At 44.4% G+C, this 26,885-nt stretch overlaps 1 protein-coding gene across 1 annotated transcript in view; it reads left to right on the forward strand.

Annotated features, from left to right (window-relative positions):
- LOC126284523 (retinol-binding protein pinta-like) overlaps positions 1 to 15,742 on the forward strand; it is a 108,955-nt gene extending 93,213 nt beyond the window's left edge. Inside the window, exons 6-7 of the mRNA XM_049983516.1 lie at positions 1,204 to 1,306; positions 15,425 to 15,742. Coding sequence (XP_049839473.1) covers positions 1,204 to 1,306; positions 15,425 to 15,576 — 255 coding nt within the window. The 3' untranslated portion in view covers positions 15,577 to 15,742. The remainder of the gene's footprint in view (positions 1 to 1,203; positions 1,307 to 15,424) is intronic.
- The last annotated feature ends 11,143 nt before the right edge of the window (positions 15,743 to 26,885 follow it).

The following is a 26,885-nucleotide window of genomic DNA, read 5'->3' on the forward strand; positions in this document are numbered from 1 at the left end:
GGAGTAAGTTCGTTCGGCAAATCAACTTACGTTTTCCAACTGTGATGATGAAGAACTGCTATGCTTTGGTTATGAATCATCATTTTTTTTCTTTTGCCAGTTCACAAGCTCTTAAAACACTTTTGCTCTAGCTGTAGGCATTTTCACTGCGAAAAATGAAGCTCTAAATATTAAATAACTCGACAACGACAACTTTCATATAGTACACTGTTTACAAACAACCCGTCACAAAGTCAAAGAGTAACTTTAGGAAACCAGAGGGAAACGTTTTCGGAGAAATGGTGTATAAAGAGTCGCTGGAAAGCGAGATATTTGTATTCATGCCACATAAATGTATTGCCAAAACGTTTATGGTCAGCCATGAGAGAAGTGTATAACTAAAGCGCAGCTGACTGGTGTTTAACTTAAGGACTGCACTTCCCATGTCTCACATGTACTCAGCACTTTCTTGTTCACAATCTCTTCAGCCACCTGACGTCTCGAGGTCCGACCAAGGTACTTTCATCAAGTACATTTTTTTGAAACATTTTATTTTTTTTCATTTGAAAAGTCAGTGGTTATGTTAAAAATTTTTATATAGTGAAACGGCCCCAACTGTATAGAAATGTTTACTTATTTACTAATAACCGGTTTGGACCGCTGTTCTGGTCGCACTGGTTATATTCCTCCTAGAGTGGCGCCTGTATATCGCCAGCTTCAGCAGACACCCATGGGCAATTTTTTGTTATAAGAATTTTTCGATGTACCGTGTTTCATTTTGTGCTTGTAGTTTAGTTTCCTCTAAGTATATTCATGTTACTCTCTTCACAGAGTGGATGTCTGATGATGACCAGAACGGTGACCGAAACTGGTCAGCAGTAAATAAATAAACAGCTTTATGCAGTTGGGACTATTTCATTATATAAAAAACTTTTAACATGTTATAGGTGTCACAAATTTCAAGCCGTTCAGCTGATTTCATATTTCGTGGCTTTTTCTTAAGTGGAGCAGAGCGTCTGGGTACAACATTGTACCACTAAAATTTACTCTTTTGCGTAGGCTGAAAAGTCTCAAAAACTTTGTATGTTCAGACAGTTTTTTTTCTCAACTCCTACCTTTTTTTTACTGTGAATGCGTCCTAATTGGACAAATTCACCTCCACAGTAATTATACATCGATGTCTAGCGTACTGAATGTCTCTATTTTGATGAATATGATTTGCAGGTTGTGATTCACTCGAAGCTGGAAACGCTGCTGAAACATTTCAGTAAGGATATGCTCCCCGACATTTACGGAGGAACAGCTGGCACCTTTGAGGAAGTGACGGGTGAGTACCTGCGCATTTTGTACCACAAGAGTTTCTGCGGCCAGAGTCAAGTGCCAAGTGCTTCGCGGATACTATGCAACATGGTTGCTGATGTTCAGCTACTCATCACAGCGCTACTATACATAATTCGTTCATTCTCTAAGCTCTATACTTTCCAAAGTACACTCATGCTCATAAATTAAGGATAATGTTGATACATGGTGAAACAACGTTCTGGTGGGCGGTTTGTGGTTTTAAATCACCTCGTGGTATGACCATGCGGTGCAGTCGACCTGAGGTCGTCGCACGGTGCCGCTGGCAGCAGAGCACATACGCAGAAGTGTGTTGCTGCAGTGTGTTGCTGCATGTCAGAGTACTGTGCAGAGAGTAAGCGTGCAGACGTTATCAGACGTGCTAATGGTGACTGTGGCTTGAAAATGACTCAAAGAACACATATTGATGACGTTATGAGGGGTAGAATACTAGGGCGACTGGAGGCTGGTCGTAGCACGGCCCTCCATGTGCCACAAAGTGTGATTTCACGATTGTGGCAACGATTCCAGCAGACAGAAAACGTGTCCAGGGGCTACAGTACGGTACGTCCACAGTGTACAACACCACAAGAAGACCGATATCGCACCATCAGTGCCCGCAGACGGCCACGGAGTACTGCAGGTAGCCTTGCTCGGGACCTTACCGCAGCCACTGGAACAGTTGTCTCCACACACACAGTCTACAGGAAACTGAACGGACATGGTTAATTCGCCCGGAGACCTGCAAAGTGCATTCCACTGACCCCTGGTCACAGGAGAGCCCGCAAAGCCTGGTGTCAAGAACACAGTACGTGGTAATTGGAACAGTGGTCCAAGGTTATGTTCGCGGATGAGTCCAGGTATAGTCTGAACAGTGATTCTCACTGGGTTTTCATTTGACGTGAACCAGGAACCAGATACCAACCCCTTAATGTCCTTGAATCGAACCTGTATGGAAGTCTTGGTTTGATGGTGAGGGGTGGGATTATGATTGGTGCACGTACACTCCTGCATGTCTTTGACAGAGGAACTGTAACAGGTCAGGTGCATCGGGACGTCGTTTTGCACCAATATGTCGGCCTTTTCAGGGGTGCAGTGGGTCCCACCTTTCTCCAGGTGTATGATAACGTACGGCCCCAACGAGCTGCCATCGGGGAGGAGTACTTGAAACAGAAGATATCAGGCGTATGGAGCGGCCTGCCTGTTCTCCAAACCTAAACCCCATCGATCCATCTGGGATGCTTTCGGTCGACGTATCGCTGCACGTCTTCAAACTCCTACGCCACTTCAGCTACGACAGGCACTGGTGCAAGAATGGGAGGCTATACCCCAGCAGCTGCTCGACCACCTGATACAGAGTATGCCAAGCCGTTATACGGCCTGTGTACGTGTGCATGGTAATCATATCTCACATTGATGTCGGGATACATGCGCAGGAAACGGGACGGTTTTCTCAACTAATCACCAATACCGTGGCCGTACAGATCAGTGTCGTTTGTGTTCCCTATGTGCCTAGGTTATTAGCGCCAGGTTTGTGTAGTGCCACGTTGTGTGCCACCACATTCTGCAATTATCCTTAATTTATGAGCATGAGTGTATTACATGTGAAATATGATTGATGCACAAATAGAACCGTAAAGTCACCGAGTTTGCGTTTGCACTCTACAAATGTTCTGTGAGTGTCCCTCGGGCCGCAAGACACACGTTCACGTCGTAGTCTAAAGTTCGTTCCGCATGTACTGTAGTAACCTCCTACCCATTTGCATCACAACAGCTCGGTCCTTAATGGTCATTTTGTACCCGGGCTAAGTGTAGGGGAGGGGGGGGGGGTCAGAAGGGGTGGGGCAAGGGAACAGAGCCAGATCATCCTCATCACTACGCCCAATCCGGCAATGTGTAACTACGTTGTTTAAGTAGTGACGAACATCGATGCTGCAATGAGAGGGTGTCCTGTCTTGTTGGAAGATGGAATCCTCGGAAACAGCAGTCAGTTGTGGAACCAAACACAACTACAACGTATCACGGTAAGAGGTGCACATCAGAGACTTGTCACAGAAGGAGAACAGCCCATACAGCTTCGTCTATGACACTGCACAGAAAACGTTAACCTCCGTGAACTTCGGTCATGTCCCACAATTTTTGAGGATTTTCAGAGCCCCTCACTTTCATATTGTGTCGATAGACCTTTCCATATAAATGGTGGGGGTGCTTCGTCGCTGAATACCAGCTTGGTGGCCAAAGGTTCTCTTTCCTTGCTCTGTTGCCATTTTGTCAAAGCACTGGAATCGTAACGCCAACAGGTGGACACAATGCAAATTCGGAGAGTTTGCGGTTCTTTCCATGCTTGAATCATATTTGTACATGTAATATTTTGGAAAATATAGAACTCTGAAAGGGAATGAATCAATTATAGTAGTCCTGTGTTTTACAAGGAGGTTCAAAATGGCTCTGAGCACTATGGGACTCAACTACTGTGGTCATTAGTCCCCTAGAAATTAGAACTGTTTAAACCTAACTAACCTAAGGACATCACACACATCCAACCCCGAGACAGGATTCGAACCTGCGACCGTAGCAGTCACGCGGTTCCAGACTGAAGCGCCTAGAACCGCACGGCCACAATTCGTACTCACACAAATAATCGTAGCACTTCCAGTTCACCAAATATGTACTTGGACACTTGCACTATTAAACAATACTCTTTGTCGAAATAAATCAGAGCGAAAAAAAAAATTCTCAAACGATCACATGGGCCACTCTCAAGTGGGGCTCGCTCGCCACCTATCCTCCAAAACGACTGACCAACTACTGACTGACCTCTGGCCAAGATGGCCGCTCGCTTATATAGGCTCGGATGTTCCCCCCCCCCCCCCCCCCCCCCCCCCCCCCCCCCCGGTATTTAAGTACCAATCTCACCAGTTGAGGTTAAAAATTTTGATATATACATCCCTCGACAGAAATAAGCAGAACATCAGAAACGCGCTAAGAAGTACATGTTGTTTACTACATTACATTAATTTCTAGGATTATTATATCGCCCGAAAACCAAGTTTTAGTTTTTTTCAAAATTTCGCCACTTAGAGCAAATTTGTTTGTTGACATCTGTGCTACAAAGTTCTAACATAGAACTGCACATAGCACCGTTTTTAGACATAATCTATAGCGATCTATACATTGCGCTGCTCAAAATCTTCATATCTATAATAATTAATTAATTATGGGCGATAAATGTTAATAATAATTTGCAAACAATGAAAAATATTGCAAGTTAAGTGTATAGTATAACTTAACTACACTCCTGGAAATTGAAATAAGAACACCGTGAATTCATTGTCCCAGGAAGGGGAAACTTTATTGACACATTCCTGGGGTCAGATACATCACATGATCACACTGACAGAACCACAGGCACATAGACACAGGCAACAGAGCATGCACAATGTCGGCACTAGTACAGTGTATATCCACCTTTCGCAGCAATGCAGGCTGCTATTCTCCCATGGAGACGATCGTAGAGATGCTGGATGTAGTCCTGTGGAACGGCTTGCCATGCCATTTCCACCTGGCGCCTCAGTTGGACCGGTGTTCATGCTGGACGTGCAGACCGCGTGAAACGACGCTTCATCCAGTCCGAAACATGCTCAATGGGGGACAGATCCGGAGCTCTTGCTGGCCAGGGTAGTTGACTTACACCTTCTAGAGCACGTTGGGTGGCACGGGATACATGCGGACGTGCATTGTCCTGTTGGAACAGCAAGTTCCCTTGCCGGTCTAGGAATGGTAGAACGATGGGTTCGATGACGGTTTGGATGTACCGTGCACTATTCAGTGTACCCTCGACGATCACCAGAGGTGTACGGCCAGTGTAGGAGATCGCTCCCCACACCATGATGCCGGGTGTTGGCCCTGTGTGCCTCGGTCGTATGCAGTCCTGATTGTGGCGCTCACCTGCACGGCGCCAAACACGCATACGACCATCATTGGCACCAAGGCAGAAGCGACTCTCATCGCTGAAGACGACACGTCTCCATTCGTCCCTCCATTCACGCCTGTCGCGACACCACTGGAGGCGGACTGCTCGATGTTGGGGCGTGAGCGGAAGACGGCCTAACGGTGTGCGGGACCGTTGCCCAGCTTCATGGAGACGGTTGCGAATGGTCCTCGCCAATACCCCAGGAGCAACAGTGTCCCTAATTTGCTAGGAAGTGGCGGTACGGTCCCCTACGGCACTGCGTAGGATCCTACGGTCTTGGCGTGCATCCGTGCGTCGCTGCGGTCCGGTCCCAGGTCGACGGGCACGTGCACCTTCCGCCGACCACTGGCGACGACATCGATGTACTGTGGAGACCTCACGCCCCACGTGTTGAGCAATTCGGCGGTACGTCCACCCGGCCTCCCGCATGCCCACTATACGCCCTCGCTCAAAGTCCGTCAACTGCACATACGGTTCACGTCCACGCTGTCGCGGCATGCTACCAGTGTTAAAGACTGCGATGGAGCTCCGTATGCCACGGCAAACTGGCTGACACTGACGGCGGCGGTGCACAAATGCTGCGCAGCTAGCGCCATTCGACGGCCAACACCGCGGTTCCTGGTGTGTCCGCTGTGCCGTGCGTGTGATCATTGCTTGTACAGCCCTCTCGCAGTGTCCGGAGCAAGTATGGTGGGTCTGACACACCGGTGTCAATGTGTTCTTTTTTCCATTTCCAGGAGTGTAGTTTACAATACGTGTGATTCCACCCAAAATATTATACAGTGCAGTTCTTTACGTCATGAATTTTCTATTGAATTTTATAAACAATTTTACCTCAAACTTTGTTTATTGCTCTTTACGGTTTTAATTATTTATGAATCTGAACATATGACTACGGCACTCGATCCGCTATGACGAAACGTTTCTAATGAGTGCTCGCTCATCCCTGTAAGTTGGTATTTGCTATTTTTATTAATCTTTCAGTACTCGTGATATTAACCGATTTTGAGGTTACTATAACTTTTGAGTCTCGTGACTTGAAATAAAGATCGATCTTTCAGAAGGTGCATATTGCTGACCACAATCCACTGCTGCGTCACTCTTCACCGTAAGTTACATAGTTTTCGCGTAATGCGCGAAAAACCAAACAATGCCCCAAGCTGCAGACCACGTGGATTGGGGCTAAGAAATGAAAGAGGAAGCCGCCTAGTAGAATTTTGCACAGAGCACAGCTTAATCATAGCTAACACTTGGTTTAAGAATCATGAAAGAAGGTTGTATACGTGGAAGAACGCTGGAGATACTAAAAGGTATCAGATAGATTATATAATGGTAAGACAGAGATTTAGGAACCAGGTTTTAAGTTGTAAGACATTTCCAGGGGCAGATGTGGACTCTGCCCACAATCTATTGGTTATGATCTGTATATTAAAACTGAAGTAACTGCAAAAATGTGGGAAATTAAGGAGATGGGACTTGGATAAACTGAAAGAACCGGAGGTTGTACAGAGTTTCAGGGAGAGCATAAGGGAACAATTGACAGGAATAGGGGAAAGAAATACAGTAGAAGAAGAATGGGTAGCTCTGAGGGATGAAGTAGTGAAGGCAGCAGAGGATAAAGTAGGTAAGAAGACGAGGGCTGCTAGAAATCCTTGGGTAACACAAGAAATATTGAATTTAGTTGATGAAAGGAGAAAATATAAAAATGCAGTAAATGAAGCAGGCAAAAATGAGATCGACAAGAAGTGCAAAATGCCTAAACAGGGATGGCTAGAGGACGAATGTAAGGATGTAGAAGCTTATCTCACTAGGGGTAAGATAGATACTGCCTACAGGAAAATTAAAGAGACCTTTGGAGAGAACAGAACCACGTGTATGAATATCAAGAGCTCAGATGGCAACCCAGTTCTAAGCAAAGAAGGGAAGGCAGAAAGGTGGAAGGAGTATATAGAAGGTTTATACAAGGGCGATGTACTTGAGGACAATATTATGGAAATGGAAGAGGATGTAGATGAAGACGAAATGGGAGATACGATACAGCGTGAAGAGTTTGACAGAGCACTGAAAGACCTGAGTCGAAACAAGGCCCCCGGAGTAGACAACATTCCATTAGAACTACTGACGGCCTTGGGAGAACCAGTCCTGACAAAACTCTACCAGCTGGTGAGCAAGATGTATGAGACAGGCGAAATACCCTCAGACTTCAAGAAGAATATAATAATTCCAATCCCAAAGAAAGCAGGTGCAGACAGATGTGAAAATTACCGAACTATCAGTTTAATAAGCCACGGCTGCAAAATACTAACGCGAATTCTTAACAGACGAATGGAAAAACTGGTAGATGCGGACCTCGGGGAGGATCAGTTTGGATTCCGTCGAAATGTTGGAACACGTGAGGCAATACTGACCTTACGACTTACCTTAGAAGAAAGATTAAGAAAAGGCAAACCTACGTTTCTAGCATTTGTAGACTTAGAGAAAGCTTTTGACAATGTTGACTGGAATACTCTTTTTCAGATTCTAAAGGTGGCAGAGGTAAAATACAGGGAGCGAAAGGCTATTTACAATTTGTATAGAAACCAGATGGCAGTCATAAGAGTCGAGGGGCATGAAAGGGAAGCAGTGGTTGGGAAAGGAGTGAGACAGGGTTGTAGCCTCTCCCCGATGTTATTCAATCTGTATATTGAGCAAGCAGTAAAGGAAACAAAAGAAAAATTCGGAGTAGGTTTTAAAATTCATGGAGAAGAAGTAAAAACTTTGAGATTCGCCGATGACATTGTAATTCTGTCAGAGACGGCCAAGGACTTGGAAGAGCAGTTGAACGGAATGGACAGTGTCTTGAAAGGAAGATATAAGATGAACATTAACAAAAGCAAAACGAGGATAATGGAATGTAGTCAAATTAAATCGGGTGATGCTGAGGGAATTAGATTAGGAAATGAGACACTTAAAGTAGTAAAGGAGTTTTGCTATTTAGGAAGTAAAATAACTGATGATGGTCGAAGTAGAGAGGATATGAAATGTAGACTGGCAATGGCAAGGAAAGCGTTTCTGAAGAAGAGAAATTTGTTAATATAGAATATAGATTTATGTATCAGGAAGTCGTTACTGAAAGTATTTGTTTCGAGTGTAGCCTTGTATGGAAGTGAAACATGGACGATAACTAGTTTGGACAAGAAGAGAATAGAAGCTTTCGAAATGTGGTACAGAAGAATACTGAAGTTAAGGTGGAGAGATCACGTAACTAAGGAGGAGGTATTGAATAGAATTGGGGAGAAGAGAAGTTTGTGGCACAACTTGACTAGAAAGAAGGGATCGGTTGGTAGGACATGTTTTGAGGCATCAAGGGATCACAAATTTAGCATTGGAGGGCAGCGTGTAGGGTAAAAATCGTAGAGGGAGACCGAGAGATGAGTACACTAAGCAGATTCAGAAGGATGTAGGATTCAGCAGGTACTGGGAGATGAAGCAGCTTGCACAGGATAGAGTAGTATGGAGAGCTGCATCAAACCAGTCTCAGGACTGAAGCCAACAACAACATAGTGGATATGATCCTTTCTTCTAGTGTTATAGCTGTGCACTTCACTCTTATTTTTGAATTGGGATGGTTTATTAATGAGAAATTTCATAAGTGTATTTATGTATTGCGATGGTACTGTGAATATCCCGTGTTCCTTAAATAAATGTCTGCAAGGTGATCTTGGGTGGTCTCCAGGTATTATTCTGATTACACGCTTTTGTGCAATGAACAATTTCTCTCTTAATGACGGATTGCCCCAAAATATGATGCCATATGAAAGCAGTGAAAGGAAATAGTCGTATTAGGCTAATTTACTGATATGTTTATCACCAAAATTTGCAATGGGTCACCATTCTTGATACCTCCCCAGTTAGAGAACACTGCTGTTTTTTTTTTTTTTTTTTTTTTTGTGTACTGTTAGTTTCAACCTTCTGCACTCTTTCAGTTAAATATGAGTTAATCCATTTGTGCATACTTAAGCTTATCTAGAAGAATTTCACGATTCACACAGTCAAAAGCCTTTGAGAGATCACAAAATAACCCAATGCGTGATGTGCGGTTGCTCATTGCATTTAATATTTGATCAGTGAAAGCATATGTAGCATTTTCTGTTCAAAAGTCTTTCTGAAAACCAAACTGACATTTTGTTAGTACTTAATTTTTACAAATACGTGATGCAACTCTTGAATAAATAATTTTTTCAAGAATTTCGGAAAAGCTGTCAGAAGTGAGACTGGGCGGTAGTTCTTAGCATCAGCTCTATCCTCCTCGCGCCTTCCGAGAACAAGTAGAGGACACTGTGCAACAGTCAGCGCCATTCCACATTACTGGTCGGAAAACAGCGGCAGTCAGACTAGGGAATTAGCGTCCCACGGTATGCTGTCGGTAACACCACAACACAAATGGCTGCGTTTTGGAGTGGTGCTGTGACGAGGAAGCATAGACTGTTGGTGAACGCCGCCTCACTCTGTTCAGTGATGAACTGCAGTTTTACACTACACCAGATGCCTATCCTCGCCGAGAGTGGCGACGACCTAGACAGAGGCTCTATTCCCGCAATGTTTTGGACGGCCACAGCGGTGTTACTCCCGGGGTCCGTGGTGTGGCGAACCATCGAGTACGACGTCAGGTCACAACTGGCAGTGTTCGAGAAAACTGACTGCACAGTGGTACGTTATTGGCATCCTACGTTCCCGTGTGTTACGTCTCGTGCGACAGTGACGTACTGCCATTTTGAACCGTTTGTGTGGTATCAATGTGCTCCCATGTCCAGCAATATCCTCAGAGCGGTATCCGATAGAACGTTTGTGCGAACAGATCGACTATCAGTTCCGTCCCAATGCTGTATCGGCTTTGTCAAGGACCAGTTAACGAAGGATGTGGATCAGCTTGGTTCAGGACAGAATACAACGGCTTTATGACAGCCTTCCAACGGAATCAGCGCTTGCATCCAGGGCAGAGTGGGCACAAAACCGTACTGATAAACGGACCGCCAATTTCGATGTAAATTTGACTCGACTTTGTAATCACAGAAATAACATCAAATACCCTCGTAACCTACCTATGAGTGAGGTTTGTGTCGTTTCTTCCTCTCATTCGGAGTGCCTTTTCTTTTCTCGGACAATGTATACTAATTGGGGACTGAATAAGAGACAGCTACTTCATTACGGAGAGGGTGTTTGTATCTCCCCGGTGTATTGGAATAATGTGAACCTCGTGTGTTTCAGCCTCATCATCGGCTTCGTCTTAACACTGTTTTTAGGCGTTTTAGCGTGGGGCTTGAGAATGAACTGATGACGAAGGGTACGCTCGCATTGCACTGTAACCAGTTGCTGTCGATAGATTACTCTTCACTAGGCATCGCCTGCTTCTCAGTAGTTTTCGTAAGAAGCAGATGGCAAAGTTTATAGGTAACAGAGCAATGGGGAGGGGGGGATCACTTATCGAGAAATTCCTTCAGTCTTAGAGCTGCACATATTTTAGACTGAAGTCAGCTGCTTAAGTGAAGTCTCTCTGACAGATACACAGTATTAGGTTCAAATGGTTCAAATGGCTCTGAGCACTATGGGACTTAACATCTGTGGTCATCAGTCCCCTAGAACTTCGAACTACTTAAACCTGACTAACCTAAGGACATCACACACACCCATGCCCGAGGCAGGATTCGAACCTGCGACCGTAGCGGTCGCGCAGTTCCAGACTGTAGCGCCTAGAACCGCTCGGCCACCCCGGCCAGCTTAGAACAAGTGGGAATCATATCAAAGCATAAGGGATAGGAACACTCGAGCTGCAATAGTCCATTACAAACAGTACTGTAAGGTGTTTAAAAATGCCATTGAGAAGGCAGAAGGAATGTGGTGTGGAAACAGAATAGATTATTGGTGCCTCTTCTGATGTTAAGCCTATTACTTCTAAATCATTCTTAACCGAATCCAGGTACCTTCTTCTTGGTCCACCTCGTCTGCTACTACCCTCTACTGCTGAACCCATGAGTCTCTTGGGTAACCTTGCTTCTCCAATGCGTGTAATATGACCCCACCATCTAAGCCTATTCGCCATGACAGCTACATCTATAGAGTTCATTCCCAGTTTTTCTTTGATTTTCTCATTGTGGACACCCTCCTGCCATTGTTACCATCTACTAGTACCTGCAATCATACTAGCTACTTTTATATCGGTAACCTCAACCTTATTGATTAGGTAACCTGAATCCACCCAGCTTTCGCTCCCATACAACAAAGTTGGTCGAAAGATTGAACGGTGCACAGATAACATAGTCTTGGTAGTGACTTCCTTCTTGCAGAAGACAGTAGATCGTAACTGAGCGCTCACTGCATTAGCTTTGCTACACCTCGCTTCCAGTTCTTTCACTATGATGCCATCCTGTGAGAATATGCATCCTAAGTACTTGAAACCGTCCACTTGTTCTAACTTTGTTCCGCCTATTTGGCACTCAATCCGCTTATATCTCTTTCCCACTCACATTCCTTTCGTTTTGGGGATGCTTTTCTTCATAACATAGTTCTTGCATTTCTGATCTAGCTTTGAAATATTACTTTGTAAACTTTCAATCGAATCTGCCATCACAACTAAGTCATCCGCATTTGCCAGACTGCTTATTTTGTGTTCACATATCTTCATCTCACCCAGCCAGTCTATTGTTTTCAACATACGATCCATAAATAATATGAACAACAGTGGAGACAGGTTGCAGCCTTGTCTTACCCCTGAAACTACTCTGAACCATGAACTAAATTTACCGTCAACTCTAACTGCTGCCTGACTGTCTATGTAAAGACCTTTGATTGCTTGCAAAAGTTTGCCTCCTATTCCATAATCTCGGAGAACAGACAATAACTTTCTCCTAGGAACCAGATCATATGCCTTTTCTAGATGTATAAAGCGTAGATACAATTCCCTGTTCCACTCAAAACACTTCTCCATTATTTGTCGTAAGCTAAAGATCTGGTCCTGACAACCTCTAAGAGGCCTAAACCCACACTGATTTTCATCCAGTTTGTCCTCAACTAATACTCGCACTTTGCTTTCAACAATTCCTGAGAAGATTTTACTCACAACGCTGATTAAAGATACACCTCTGTATTTGTTACAATCTTTTCTGTTGCCTCGTTTAAAGATTGGTGTGATTACTGCTTTCCTCCAGTCTGATGGAATCTGTCCCGACTCCCACGCCATTTCAGTTATCCTGTGTAGACCTGACATTCCACTGTATTTTATGAGTTCCGACTTAATTTTATCCACCCCAGCCGCTTTATTGCACTGCAATCTATTGACCATTTTCTCCACTTCCTCAAATGTGATCCTATTTCCATGATCACTCCTATCCCATTGTACTTCGAATAGATTATTGTCAGGGTAGCCGGATTTTGTGGCCGAGCGGTTCTAGGCTCTTCATCCTGATAACACAGTGCCTCGGGCCTGGATGTGTGTGATGGATGTGTGTGCATTGATGTTTGTGATGTCCTTAGGTTAGTTAGGTTTAAGTAGTTTTAAGTTCTAAGGGACTGATGACCTCAGATGTTAAGTCCCATAGTGCTCAGAACCATTTGAACCATTTTTTGTCAATTCTTGAGCGTTTTCGTTAATCTTTATTCCGACTTGATATGCTTGATGAACATTAAGAACGCTATTGTGTACGACTCTGAAACTATTTCCAATAGTAACTCACCATAAAATAGCTTCACGAACATGTTTATAATTAAGTGAAACACTTTCAGCAGTTTTATTTCTGAGAGTATTACACATCCTTCGTCACGTAAAGCTTGAAATCAGTTATGTAGTGTACTAAAGTATTGGTGGTAGCATTTTCTTCACAAATTTACATTATTAAAACGGTGCACGTAGTAAGTAAGTGTAGCTTCCAGCATGATCATCTCCCCCGTGGTCGCAGGCTCGTAGGAGCCAACTTCCGATGGCGTCAGCGTCTCGTGTATGGATGAAAATCACTTTTGCTGCGCCCCTCATGAACAAAAAGAAAGAAAAAAGTACACACATTTTATAGTTTTCAGTAAATTTAAACATTACTTTAAGAAAAGTTTCATTTACCAGTTCTTAAACTCAATGGTACTTACCATATGTCGTTGTTGCAATCAGACTAATAGTGATACAGTGAAGCAAACTGTAACATCACCATCTGTGATGCAGCGGATTGTGGACAGTAACAGTCCTGAAATGAACTTGCCTGCCCATCGTCCCGACCTGAACCTAATGGAGCACCTATTAGGATACAATAGAAAAAGACAGTCCAGATCACAATAAATACTTACGTATTAATCCCGATAACCAGTTCACCACCTTCAGTGGTTTCGGCTCCTTAGGAAGTACAAGCTGCCATTCCTTCACAGAAATTCAGACTCCTTCAGACTCCTCACTGAAAGTATCCCCAGTAGAGTCCAGGTGAAGTGAGGGGACCCCACATTAATGTCCACTAATACACTGGTGCCCAAAATTTAAGCAACAAACTTCCATTTCCCCGTGCTGTGTCTAATTAACGATATAATAGTACAAACTGTCAACAAATGTCGTTACGATGGTGTTCTGCACCGAATACGGCATTCCAGTCAACGGACAACCACGCCAGCAATGACATCAGGACACCTATCAAGCGGGGCCGTGTTTGTAAGGTAGTCCCATATCCATAATCGAGATATACACAGTGGCAACGGTGCAGTATGGCACACAGAAGACGCTGTGGAGGGCCATGGGAAGAATGGAAGCAGGAGGGTCACAACCTGATGAGGCCAGTTGGCTGAATGCGAATTGTTCTGTCGTTTCTCGGATGAGACGACAATTTAAAGGGACCGAAACTGTATCCCAGAGACCAGGACAGGGTCGACCACATCAGAAAGAGTAAGGGCACGGCGGTACCACCTTAGTGGTGCACTGCAACTGGGGCATCTGACCTCGCAGCGTACCCTGGCTGTGTTGCATCGAGGCAAACGGTGTAGAGGAAGCTTCAGCACAGTGGCTTCTGTTATTGCAGACCTGCTGTCTGGCGTGTCTTCACAGATAGGAACGTCTAGAGTGGAGTCTTCAACACGTCACCTGGACGGTCGAACGGTGGCCCAATGTTCTTTTCACAGCTGAGTCGCGATTTGGTCTGGAAAGTGGTTTTCGACGGATTCGCATCTGGAGGTCAAGCAGAACACTATTTCGAAATGCAACCATTATGGAAGGAGACCTATATCGAGGAGGATACCTAATGGTGTGGGCAGGAATTATTTTGACCACACGAACAGCTCTTCATTAAATTGTACAGGTGAACCAACAAGATTTAACTGCTTCAGATACCTTGAGAAGGTCTTGGGAGGCTGTTGCGAGGTACTGTGGGCCCAGACTTCGTATTGACGGACAATAATACTCGACCTCATAGAGCACAGGTAGTTGATGTTTTTTCTAGAAACGGAAGATACTGCAGGCTTGGCGTGGGCTGCTTGCTCTCCCGATTTGAATCAAATAGAGCATGTCTGGGATGCACTCGGGAGATGGGTTGCACAATGTCACCATCCACTAACCACTCTCCAAGACTTGTGAGTAGCCCTGCAGGAAGAATGGGTGTTATTGCGTCAACATGAGATTGATGACATCATTCATAGCGTGTCCCGTCTTCGTCAGGCCTGTATTGGTGCAAGAGGTGGTCACACCTCACACTGAGCACCTTAACCAGTTGTCAGCATGAGCGTACAAATCCATTCAGATGGAAAGAAACCAAGATAATTTTTGTCTACCGTTACGCGTGCTATAGTTGATTACGCTCTGTATTCATTACATTATTTCTACTTTGCTATCACTATTTGTACTGCTTTGTGGCAAGTAAGTGCAACGTTGCAAACCTTCTGTTTCTTGATTTAATTTTAGGCACCAGCGTAGTTGCCCGGATACTTTTGGTCAGATAGTGCATATTAAAGATTTCGAATCGTTAAAATTATCTGTAGCTATTTATTATTCTTTATTAATGTCGATGCGTTTCGGAGGCCTTTACGGATCATCAAATACAAGAGTTTTACCTAACGGCTATCTGAGTCCAGGAACTCACAAAGTACGGAGAGTTTTGTTTTTAACACTGATGACAAGTGTTGTGCCTGGTGTTGCAGCCCCATGGCGTAAGCAGCTGGAGAGCTTCGCTGAGTACCTGAAGGAGGACGAGAAATACGGGACGGACGAGTCCAAGAGGACGGGGAAGCCCAAGACACGCAGCGACCTGTTCGGCGTCGAGGGATCATTCAGACAGCTGGTCGTGGACTGATGGGGAACTAACCTACCTCATAACAAGAGTGTCGATGTGCACATTTTTCATGTACTGTTCTCAAGCGCTTTGATTCAATAACACTGTCATATCCGTGAGGAAAAGATGTATACATGTAAATCATTTGTAAAATAGGTACAAAATAAAAGACTGCTCTATGAGCCAATACATGTTTACGTTTGCACCGACTTGAAGGAGCTGCACCTCTGACACTTCCACACTTATGTTGCCCAATACCTCCCTCTGCCTCCTACTCACAATTTTACTCACCTCCTTCACACTGCTGTCTTTCCAGCTCAGCCACTAGCAATGAATGCCGCACTCAGAGGCTCGATACTTTAACTGCGTGCAAAGACCGCTGCTTTGACACGTTTTGAAAGCCAAGATGAAGCGAAACATGTAAGTACGGATTCTCTGAATCACTGTTTTGCACACAGACACTCCAAATATAAAGCATTTTCACTGTCAGATCCTTAAAATGTTCTCCTCCTGAAATACGCTGCCGGGCATTAGAACTGCAAAATCGTAGAGGCGACAAGTATTAAACATCAGATGATCATTCTGGCGTGAAGTACACTACATGCCACGATAAAAAGTGATATGCATTTCTGCACAACCACGCAAACAACGTGAAGATAAATATAACTAAAGCTAAGCTTACGCGGTGGATTTCTCATTCAGAAATTCAATTTGCATGTTGATTTAAGAAGGGGAAACATTTTCCACCTGGGGTGTAATTAAATTTGTGTAGTTACCACAATCGCGATTTCGCCATACGGTACCATTTTCCCGTGGTAACTGTAAGGACATAAATCACCTAAACAACAATTCGGCTAGGAACAGATTATTCAAGAATTTTTTTATAAAAACAGGTTGTTTTTTAATTGTAGCTCTTCCTGTCCCGCGAAGTGTGTCATTGTGTCGTTTCGTTTGCGACAATATCCGCGTGTCATTGGAGTTTAAATATTCTGTTCGCGTAATACGAATTTATTTTTTCTTATTGTTATTTCATCACACTTGCACCATGGGGGCTGAGTCGGTCTGACAGCGGTACAAACATTCCACTGGTCAGTCAAAGCTTTAAAAACAACTACGAATATGATTAGACTTCAGCTGCATTATGGTTTAGTGGTAATGAAAATCAGCGCCAGACCGGCACTCGAATCCTGAACCCCAGCTTATCGTCTTAACAACTTAGTATACCGGAGCACGCCTCCAGAGCCAATCCGAACCTCCATAAGTCAACGTATGTAAGTCCTAGGGACGTGCTTGGGTAGATCAAGTAGTTAAAGCGATCGTTCGCAATAAGCGGGAAATCAGGATTCTACTCCCGGTCTGGCACAGATTTTCGTTGTCACTAACCCACTGTGCAGCTGAAGATTCAGCGTCTTCGCAATTGCAAATACATTTAATTCATTCATAGGGCTGTCGTTCGCCACAGTGTCTGTTCCTTCATACACTACTGGCAATTAAAATTGCTACGCCAAGAACAAATGCAGATCATAAACGAGTATTCATTGGACAAATATATTATACTAGAACTGGATTGTGATTACATTTTCACGCAATTTGGGTGCATAGATCCTAAGAAATCAGTACCCAGAAGAACCACCTCTGGCCGTAATAACGGCCTTGATACGCCTGGGCATAGAGTCAAACAGAGCTTGGATGGCGTGTACAGGTACAGCTGCCAATGCAGCTTCAACACCATGCCACAGTTCATGAAGAGTAGTGACTGGCGTATTGTGAATGGCCAGTTGCTCGGCCATCATTGACCGGACGTTTTCAATTGGCGAGAGATCTGGAGAGTATGTGCAGGCTAGGGCAGCAGCCGAGCATTTTCTGTATCCAGAAAGCCCCGTACAGGACCTCCAACATACGGTCGTGCGTTATCCTGCTTAAATGTAGGGTTTAGCAGGGATCGAATGAAGGGTAGAGCCACGGGTCGTAACACATCTGAAATGTAACGTCCACTGTTCAAATGGCCGTCAATGCGAACAAGAGGTGACCGAGACATGTAAACAAATGGCACCCCATACCATCACGCAGGGTGATAAGCCAGTATGGTATCACGAATACACTCTTCCAATGTGCGTTCACCGCGACGGATGCCACCATCATGATGCTGTAAACAGAACCTGGATTCATCCGCGAAAATGACGTTTTGCCATTCGTGCACCCAGGTTCATCTTTGAGTACACCACCACAGGCGCTCCTGTCTGTGATGCAGCGTCAAGGGTAACAGCAGCCATGGTCTCCGAGCTGGTAGTCCATGCTGCTGCAAACGTCGTCGAACTGTTCGTGCAAATGGTTGTTGTCTTGCAAACGTCCCCATCTGTTGACTCAGGGATGGAAACGTGGCTGCACGATCCGTTAGAGCCATGCGGATAAGATGCCTGTCATCTCGACTGCTAGTGATACGAGGTTGTTGGGATACAGCACGGCGTTCCGTATTACCCTCCTGAACCTACCGATTCCATATTCTGCTAACAGTCATTGGATCTCGACCAACGCCAGCAGCAATGTCGCGATACGATAAACCGCAATCGCGATAGGCTACAATCCGACCTTTATCAAAGTCGGAAACGTGATGGTACGCAATTCTCCTCCTTACACGAGGCATCACAACAACGTTTCACCAGCCAACGCCGGTCAACTGCTGTTTGTGTATGAGACATCGGTTGGACACTTTCCTCATGACAGCACGTTGTAGGTGTCGTCACAGGCGCCAACCTTGTGTGAATGGTCTGAAAAGCTAATCATTTGCATATCACAGCATCTTCTTCCTGTCGGTTAAATTTCGCGTCTGTAGCACGTCATCTTCGTTGTGTAGCAATTTTAATGGCTGGTAGTGTACATGCATTCACCTCCAGACATTGCATATTTCATCGTCCAACACAGACGTTGCATACATAATTTCATACTACGACAAAGCCGCGACAAAGATAATTAATATCTCTCCCTTTGTAGGAAAAACAGTAATTGTGCAAGTACAAGAAGCAGGCACACGTAGACCGTAAGGAGGCTTGGGTCACTCCTGGAGGCTTGCACGGGTAGCCTAAATGGTTAAGTCGACCGCTAGCGAGAAGCAGGAAGCAGGGTTTGAGTCCCGGTTTGGCATAGATTTTCATTCTCACTAGGCAATATGCAGCTGAAATCTAATCGTATTCGCAATTGTGAATAGATTTAATTGATTCCAATCGGCTGTCGTTCGCCGCAGTGTCTGTGTCTTCAGACATATATGCATGTCTGAAGGACTTTGCATTGTACATCGTATAACGGAGACACTGCATACACGACAGATTACATATGGTTAAAAGCTGTAAAGTTACAGGTGTTTTTAAGATCTATAAAAGGGTCAATTTTGTAGGAGTGTACATAAAATTGATACTTGACATTCTTCGTTGTTTAGATTAGTATTGAAGGACTAAAAAAAGATAAAAAATATTTAAAACTCATTGACCAAGTGATGACATTCTTTTGAAAAACATCCCTGTGTTTTCAGTAAAAAGTGGACCAACTGCGAAAAAAATCTAAGTCGAAACAAGGCCCCGGGAGTAGGCAACATTCCATTAGAACTACTGATAGCATTGGGAGAGCTAGTCCTGACAAAATACTACCATCTGGTGAGCAAGGTGTATGAGACAGGTGAAATACCCTGAGACTTCAAGAAGAATATAATAATTTCAATCCCAAAGAAAGTAGGGTTTGACAGATGTGAAAATTACCGAATTATCAGTTTAATAAGTCACAGCTGCAAAATACTAAAGCGAACTCTTACAGAGGAATGGAAAAACTGGTAGACGCTGACGTCGGGGAAGATCAGTTTGGATTCCGTAGAAATGTTGGAACACGTGAGGCAATACTGACCCTACGACTTATATTAGAAAGTAGATTAAGGAAAGGCAAACCTATATTTCTAGCATTTGTAGACTTAGAGAAAGCTTTTGACAATGTTGACTGGAATACTCTCTTTCAAATTCTACAGGTGGAAGCGGTAAAATACAGGGAGCGAAAGACTATTTACAATTTGTACAGAAACCAGATGGCAGTTATAAGAGTAGAGGGACATGAAAGGGAAGCAGTGGTTGGGAAGGGTGTGAGACAGGGTTGTAGCCTATCCCCGATGTTATTCAATCTGTACACTGAGCAAGCAGTAAAGGAAACAAAAGAAAAATTCGGAGTAGGAATTAAAATCCCTGGAGAATATGTAAAAACTTTGAGATTCGCCTGTGACATTGTAATTCTGTCAGAGACAGCAAAGGATCTAAAAGAGCAGCTGAACGGAATGGACAGTGTCTTGAAAGGAGGGTATAAGATGAACATCAACGAAAGCAAAACGAGGATAATGAAATGTACTCGAATTAAATCAGGCGATGTTGCGGGTATTAGATTTGGAAATGAGACTCTTAAAGTAGTAAATGAGTATTGCTATTTGGGGAGCGAAGTAACTGATAATGGTCGAAATAGAGAGGATATAAAATGTAGACTGGCAATGGCAAGGAAAGCGTTTCTGAAGAAGAGAAAATTTGTTAACATCGAGTATAGATTTAAATGTCAGGAAGTCGTTTCTGAAAGTATTTGTATGGAGTGTAGCCATGTATGGAAGTGAAACATGGACGATAACAGTCCGGAACCGCGCGACTGCTACGGTCGCAGGTTCGAATCCTGCCTCGGGCATGGATGTGTGTGATGTCCTTAGATTAGTTAGGTTTAAGTAGTTATAACTTCTAGGGGACTGATGACCACAGATGTTAAGTCCCATAGTGCTCAGAGCCAATTGAAGCATGGACGATAAATAGTTTGGACAAGAAGAGAATAGAAGCTTTCGAATGTGGCGCTACAGAAGAATGCTGAAGATTAGATGGGTAGATCACATAACTAATGAGGAGGCATTGAATAGAATTGGAGAGAATAGAAATTTGTGGCACAACTTGACTAGAAGAAGGGATCGGTTGGTAGGGCATGTTCTGAGGCATCCAGGGATCACCAGTTTACTATTGGAGGGGAACGTGGAGGGTAAAAATCGCAGAGGTAGGACAAGAGATGAATACACTAAACAGATTCAGAAGAATGTAGGTTGCAGTAGGTACTTGGAGATAAAAAAAGCTTGCACAGGATAGAGTAGCATGGAGAGCTGCATGAAACCAGTCTCTGGACTGGAGACCACAACAACAACAACAACATGGGTCTTTTGGGCAGTATCCAACGAGACGAAGGCAGCTGTTGGTATGAATAGCGGGAAAACAGAAAGACTGCATGCAGGGCCATGGTATCGAGAAAGGATGGCGAAAGTGGGGGAAGAAGGGAGAGGGAGGATCCCTGAACTATTATGGGATAAGTGGGTAAGAGCTATAGTTACAGTTGGTCGGACGGATAAAACAGCAGCCGACAGGGCACAGTTTTCTTCTCTTGGCAGAGAAGTGCTTCCGTCTTTATTGATATAGCTAGCTATTCAGAATTGGTACTTAATGAATTGACTTCCCATAATACATTAAGTGCCAGTTCTGAATGGTCGCTTACCTCAATAAAGACGGAAGTGTACGTCGTTGTCTGGGAGAGGGAGTCGGCTGAATTTGTGTTGGAAGAGGATAAGCAGGGTGAAGCGATATTCGCGCATTCGGGATTCGCAATGCGACTCCTCACATACCAGCGATAAAAAAAATGTCTGTCACAAAATTTCTTCCGGCGCGGGACAACAGGGAGGAAAAGGACGTTAAAGAGTGGCAATCTGGCAACACTATAACCACATGTACGGTAACTACCTCTGTCATTACATGCTGAGCCTGCTGTACAGTTGGTACAATGGACAGAGTTTTGGGTTATCATACAGCGGGTCGAGGGCTCGATCCTGGGTTGAGGTGGCATTTTTTTGCTAAATTCATTCTGACATTTCATACTGTAATATAAACCGTTTCTTACGTCACATGTATGCTGAATTCAAGATATTTTGTAACGCTGAACATAACAAATACATGGTTAGACAAATAAGAAACAGACAGTTGAAACAAATGACCTGTTATAGGACAGAATAACAACAAAAACAATATCAATTTCGAGAAGCTAAAGATGATAACACAGTACAGCAACACATCTACTTGTCATATGTAATATGAGTGCTCAGATGTCGCACATTATCAATCAGTGACAATAATAATGTCCATATTAATGACCGTATGACCATCACTACAGAATACGCTGTCCCCAGAACAACAGATTTTCAAAGCGACCTCCCTGTACGTCTAAACATTGCGCAACCAGCCTGAACCTACAGCTCTGGACCCTTCGCAGCAAGCTGTGTCCACAGTAACAAGAGCAGCGTCAACTTGTACAACCCCAAAGATCTGTAGCCGAATATTCAGGCCCATACGTTGATATCAAAGCGGACTGGATATCCACGGTCACGAGTCACATGCGGATTAACCTCACACCAGTGGCGGGCATTGTGCATGTTGAAGACATCCTCACGAGTGAATACTGTTTCATCCGACCATATTACGATCTTCACGGAGTCATCGTTGGCTTCTTTCTGTTATTGGAACCATTCGCAGAATAGCATCCACTGATGGCGATGTGCAGGAGGCAGGTGTTGCGTGAAACTATAAAGATAGGGGTGCAGCCCATGCTCTTGCAGTACGTTAACGACCGTGCATTGCGAGACACGCAGCTACCTTGCTACGCTAAGAGTACTTCGCTGAGGTTCTTGGCGTATCATCTCCATAACAGCTTTCTCAGTAGAATGAGATTTTCACTCTGCAGCGGAGTGTGCGCTGATATGAAACTTCCCGGCAGATTAAAACTGTGTGCTTCTGTAAAGTTTGGAAGGTAGGAGACGAGATACTTGCACAAGTAGCGCTGTGAGGAGCGCCAGTGAGTCGTGCTTCGGTAGCTCAGTTGGTGGAGCACTTGCCCGCGAAAGGCAAAAATCCCGAGTTCGAGTCTCGCTCGGGCACACAGTTTTCATCTGCCAGCTTTCTCAGTAGCTGGAGTACAGCGAGGCCGTGGACGGCCTATGTCACGCGATGGTGTAAGGAGAGAACCGGACTCCCGAAGGTGCAGCTCCAGGCCACGAAACACATTTTTATCTGGATGAGGATATCTAGCAGCATATTCACGAGCGGCAAAACCGGGCCAGTCATCAGATGCAGCAAGGACCAGAAGCATATCCACATATTCATCGTTAGTGTATGCCATACGTCTGCCACACTGGTTTAGGGGTTTACAATGAGAAATTTCGATACATGTACGCATGTACATTGGAGTCTGTAATGGGGACGTTACTACTAGTCCCCGTGTGGTGGACAGAGCATACCGTATAAACATGCCGTCAGTCCTGCGTGCTGTTCCAGCTAACGCTCATTACCCCTCTGACAGATATTGTTCTGTATGAATCATCCCGACACCGCTAATTGCGAAATGTTCGGTTTCGAATTATACTGTTTCCCTAATGGCAATAGATGCCATGTTTCCGCAATCCCATTGATATAATAATAATAGTCATAATAATAACTATAGTAGTAATGCTTTGAGATACCTACTAGACAGCATGCGGTTGCCAGACTCAACGTTGAAAGGCATAATTAGAGGGACCATGGTGATAACACATACAAATAATAACCGTGTTTGGACATTATTCGCAAAGCACATTGCTAGACTTATTGGCAACGTGAAGCCCTAATGAAATGTAATGGACGTGAATGAAGCAATAACAATAGCTGGTATTAATCTATGGGACCATTGGAGGAGGGTACAAAGAAAACAGATTTCCCATCTAGTAGATGAAGTGGTGGGAATAAATTCACTCTCACGACGTCGAAAGGGCTTCTTTCAAAGCTGACCAATCTTCCATTTCCACGATTGTGGTATGTAAGTGCAAATGTTTTCTACAGAACCCGCTGCAATCGCTGTCGAGCATTAAGATGTCAGATACCGTACCACCTGGACTATATTTAGCAGATTAAAAACATATATCTCAACCCAGGATCGCACCACCGACCTCCTGCAAGCTAACCCAAAACTCTATCCACTGCACCAAGCACACAATAGGCGTAACACGTGCTGACAGAGATAGTTCCCACACATTTAGTTACAGTGTTGCCAGATTGCCACTCTTTAACCTCCTTTTTCTGAAAGATGTACTCGCCGGAAGAAATTTTGTGTGAGACTTTTTTTTTTTATCGCTGGCAAGTGAGGAGTCGCGCTGAGAAGCCCGAGTGCTAGAATTTTACTCAACCTCGTAGAGCGTGTGCAGGTCCAGGGACGGTGGGATGTGTTGTTGTGGGTTTGGACTAATATCAGGATTAATAATAGGAAGAGAAATAATGGGGATATTGGAACCTAGTTAACAGATAGTGTAGGATACGTGGAGGTCTTCGGTGTGAGTTGAGGACGTCGGGATTTGATAAAATGGTAGAATATCCACCTGAGGGAAATCAAGCGGATGAGGAAAGTGACGGAGTGCGTGGCTTACAAGAATTTTGTTGGAGTGATAGAATTTTATTGAAGCGAATGTCAATACTGCGTGGAGAGGCTAGAGAAGATCAACGTTTTGTAAGTGTGGATTATAGTGGACGGTTGCAGACCTCTTGTTCAGTCGGTTAGCGCTTTCAGTAGCTTTCGTCTACTGGGGGCTTTCTGTTGGGTAGTTAGTGGGTGAGGTTTACATGTTAGCTGCCAATCGGGGGTCAGACCAAGATATTTTAGTGAATTAGTTAACTGGACATTTCTGTGCGGCTGGTCCCGGCGGAGGTTCGAGTCCTCCCTCGGGCATGGGTGTGTGTGTTAGTCCTTACGATAATTTAAATTAAGTAGTGTGTAAGCTTAGGGGCTGATGGCCTTCGCAGTTAAGTCCCATAAGATTTCACACACTTTTTTTTAACGGGACATATCGGTTATAAATGGTGAGGGAAGAGACATGGGTGCAGAAACTATGCCTGGCTCGTACTATAATTATTGCATGTGTCTTGGAGGGATTTATCTTCAAGAGACATCTGGAGGAAAACGACAAGATAGAGTTGGAGCACTTTAGGGGCTTCCAAAGTGTTGAGTATGGGCCCAGGAATGCAGTTCCACCGACTACTGAAGGAGGTTGGGCTGGGGGTGGGGAGTCGGTAGTTTTGACATATCGACAGTGTACAGGATGTAAAGGAGAGGGGAGAGGATAGAGTCTGGAGCACACATTCAGCAGGATAGAAGAATCAGGAATTGTTTGGTTTTAATAATGACAAAGGATGAACGGTTAGAAAGGACAAATTAGGTGAACGTAGTATGTCCGCTGTAATATATATGTCTGGAGTTCAGACAGGAGACACGGTCGTAGGCTTCTTCAGGGGCGAGAGGTCCGAAATTTACAGATTTCCTGTTGGTATGTTGATGGCATGGGAGATTATGAGGCACAGAAGTTCGTATTCAGAGAAGAAGCTCGTATGAAAGACAGTAAGGGTTAAGTGTTAGGCGTTTATGGCTGCGTTGCGAGAGTACAGATTCGAAGACTTTGCGAAACACCGAGATTGAGCTGATGGGTCGGCAGGAGGAAATATTGCTAGGGTTTTGTATGATTTGAGGAAACGTAGGATTTGAGAGATTATCCGCAGTTCAGCTTAGTTTCCTGTATGAGGGTTACTAAGAAGGGGTTAGGACATTCCTTCAGGTGCCTTTATGTAATGCCGACAACAGTGTTGCGTTTTTTATGCAATACTTGTTTTATTTCTTCCCCTGTGATGGGTGTATTCAGCTCTGTCTGTGGTCTGTTGCCCATGTTGAGGAAGCTGGGAGCAAGCGGAGACACAATGGTGTCTGTACGATAGTGGACTTGTTACACCTATTTTCGACCTATTTTGTATCTGTATCGATATTTGTATGTCAGTTCGTAATTCTGCTTATGTAGAGTAGACTATGTCATTAGAAGTATCCGGACACCTAGCTAAAAATGACTTACTAGTTCGTGAGGCTGGAATTCCATATGGCACTGACCCACCCTTAGCCTTGATCACAGCTTCCACCCTCGCAGGCATTCGTTCAGTCAGGTGCTGGAAGGTTCCTTGGGAAATGGCAGCCCATTCTTCACGGAATGCTGCTCTGAGGAGAGGTATCAACGTCGGTTTGTGAGGCCTGGTACGAAGTCGGCGTTCCAAAACATTCCAAAGGTGTTGCATAGGATTCAGGTCAGGACTCTGTACAGGCCAGTCCATTACAGGGATGCTATTGTCGTGTAGCCACTCAACCACATGACTTGCATTAAGAACAGGTGCTCGATCGTGTTGAAAGACGCAATCATCATCCCCGAATTGCTCCTCAACAGTGCAAAGCAAGCAGGCGCTTAAATCATCAATGTAGGTCTGTGCTGTGATAGTGCCACGCAAAACAACAAGGGGTGCAAAGCCCCTCCATGAAAAACACGACCTCACCATAACACCACCGCCTCCGAATTTTACTGGTGGCATTACACACGCTGGCAGATGACGTTCACCAGCCATTCGCCATACCCACACCCTGCCATCGGATCGCCACATTGTGTATTGTGATTCGTCACTCCTCACAACGTTTTTCCACTGTTCAGTCGTCCAATGTTTACGCTCCTTACACCAAGCGAGGCGTCGTTTGGCATTTACCGGCGTGGTGTGTGGCTTATGAGCAGCCGCTCGACCATGAAATCCAAGTTTTCTCACCTCCCGCCTAACAGTCATAGTACTTGCAGTGGATCCTGATGCAGTTTGGAATTCCTGTGTGATGGTCTGGATATATGTCTACCTTTTATACATTACGTACCTCTTCAACTGTCTGCACTCTCTGTACTCAATAGCCGAGGTCGGCCTGTACGTTTTTGTGCTGTACGTTTCCCTTCACGTTTCTGCTTCTCTATCACAACGGAAACAGTGGACCAAGGGACATTAAGAAGTGTGGAAATATCGTGTACAGACGTATGACACAAGTGACACCCAATCACCTGACCACGTTCGAAGTCCGTGAGTTCCGCTGAGCGCCCCATTATGCTCTCTCACGATGTCTAATGATTAATATGGAGTACTTGGCAGTAGGTGGCAGCACAAGCTCCTGATATGAAAACGTATGTTTTTATGAGTGTCCGGATACTTTTGATCACATAGTCTAGTTCAGTTATGTGAACTTTTTGAACGATGCTGTTTAAAAGTGCTTGTGGACTTAAATAATTACTGGAATGATTGTTATATAATGTACTGTAAATGAGATGGTCCATAGTTAGGGAACGTCGGGGTGAATGTAAAAGATGTGGTGATGCCCCACAGGTACGGAGTGGAAAAAGTGTGGTTGGCGCGCAAGCGGCAACTCGT

Source organism: Schistocerca gregaria, chromosome 8 (genome assembly GCF_023897955.1).
Source record: "Schistocerca gregaria isolate iqSchGreg1 chromosome 8, iqSchGreg1.2, whole genome shotgun sequence".
NCBI lineage: Eukaryota > Metazoa > Arthropoda > Insecta > Orthoptera > Acrididae > Schistocerca > Schistocerca gregaria.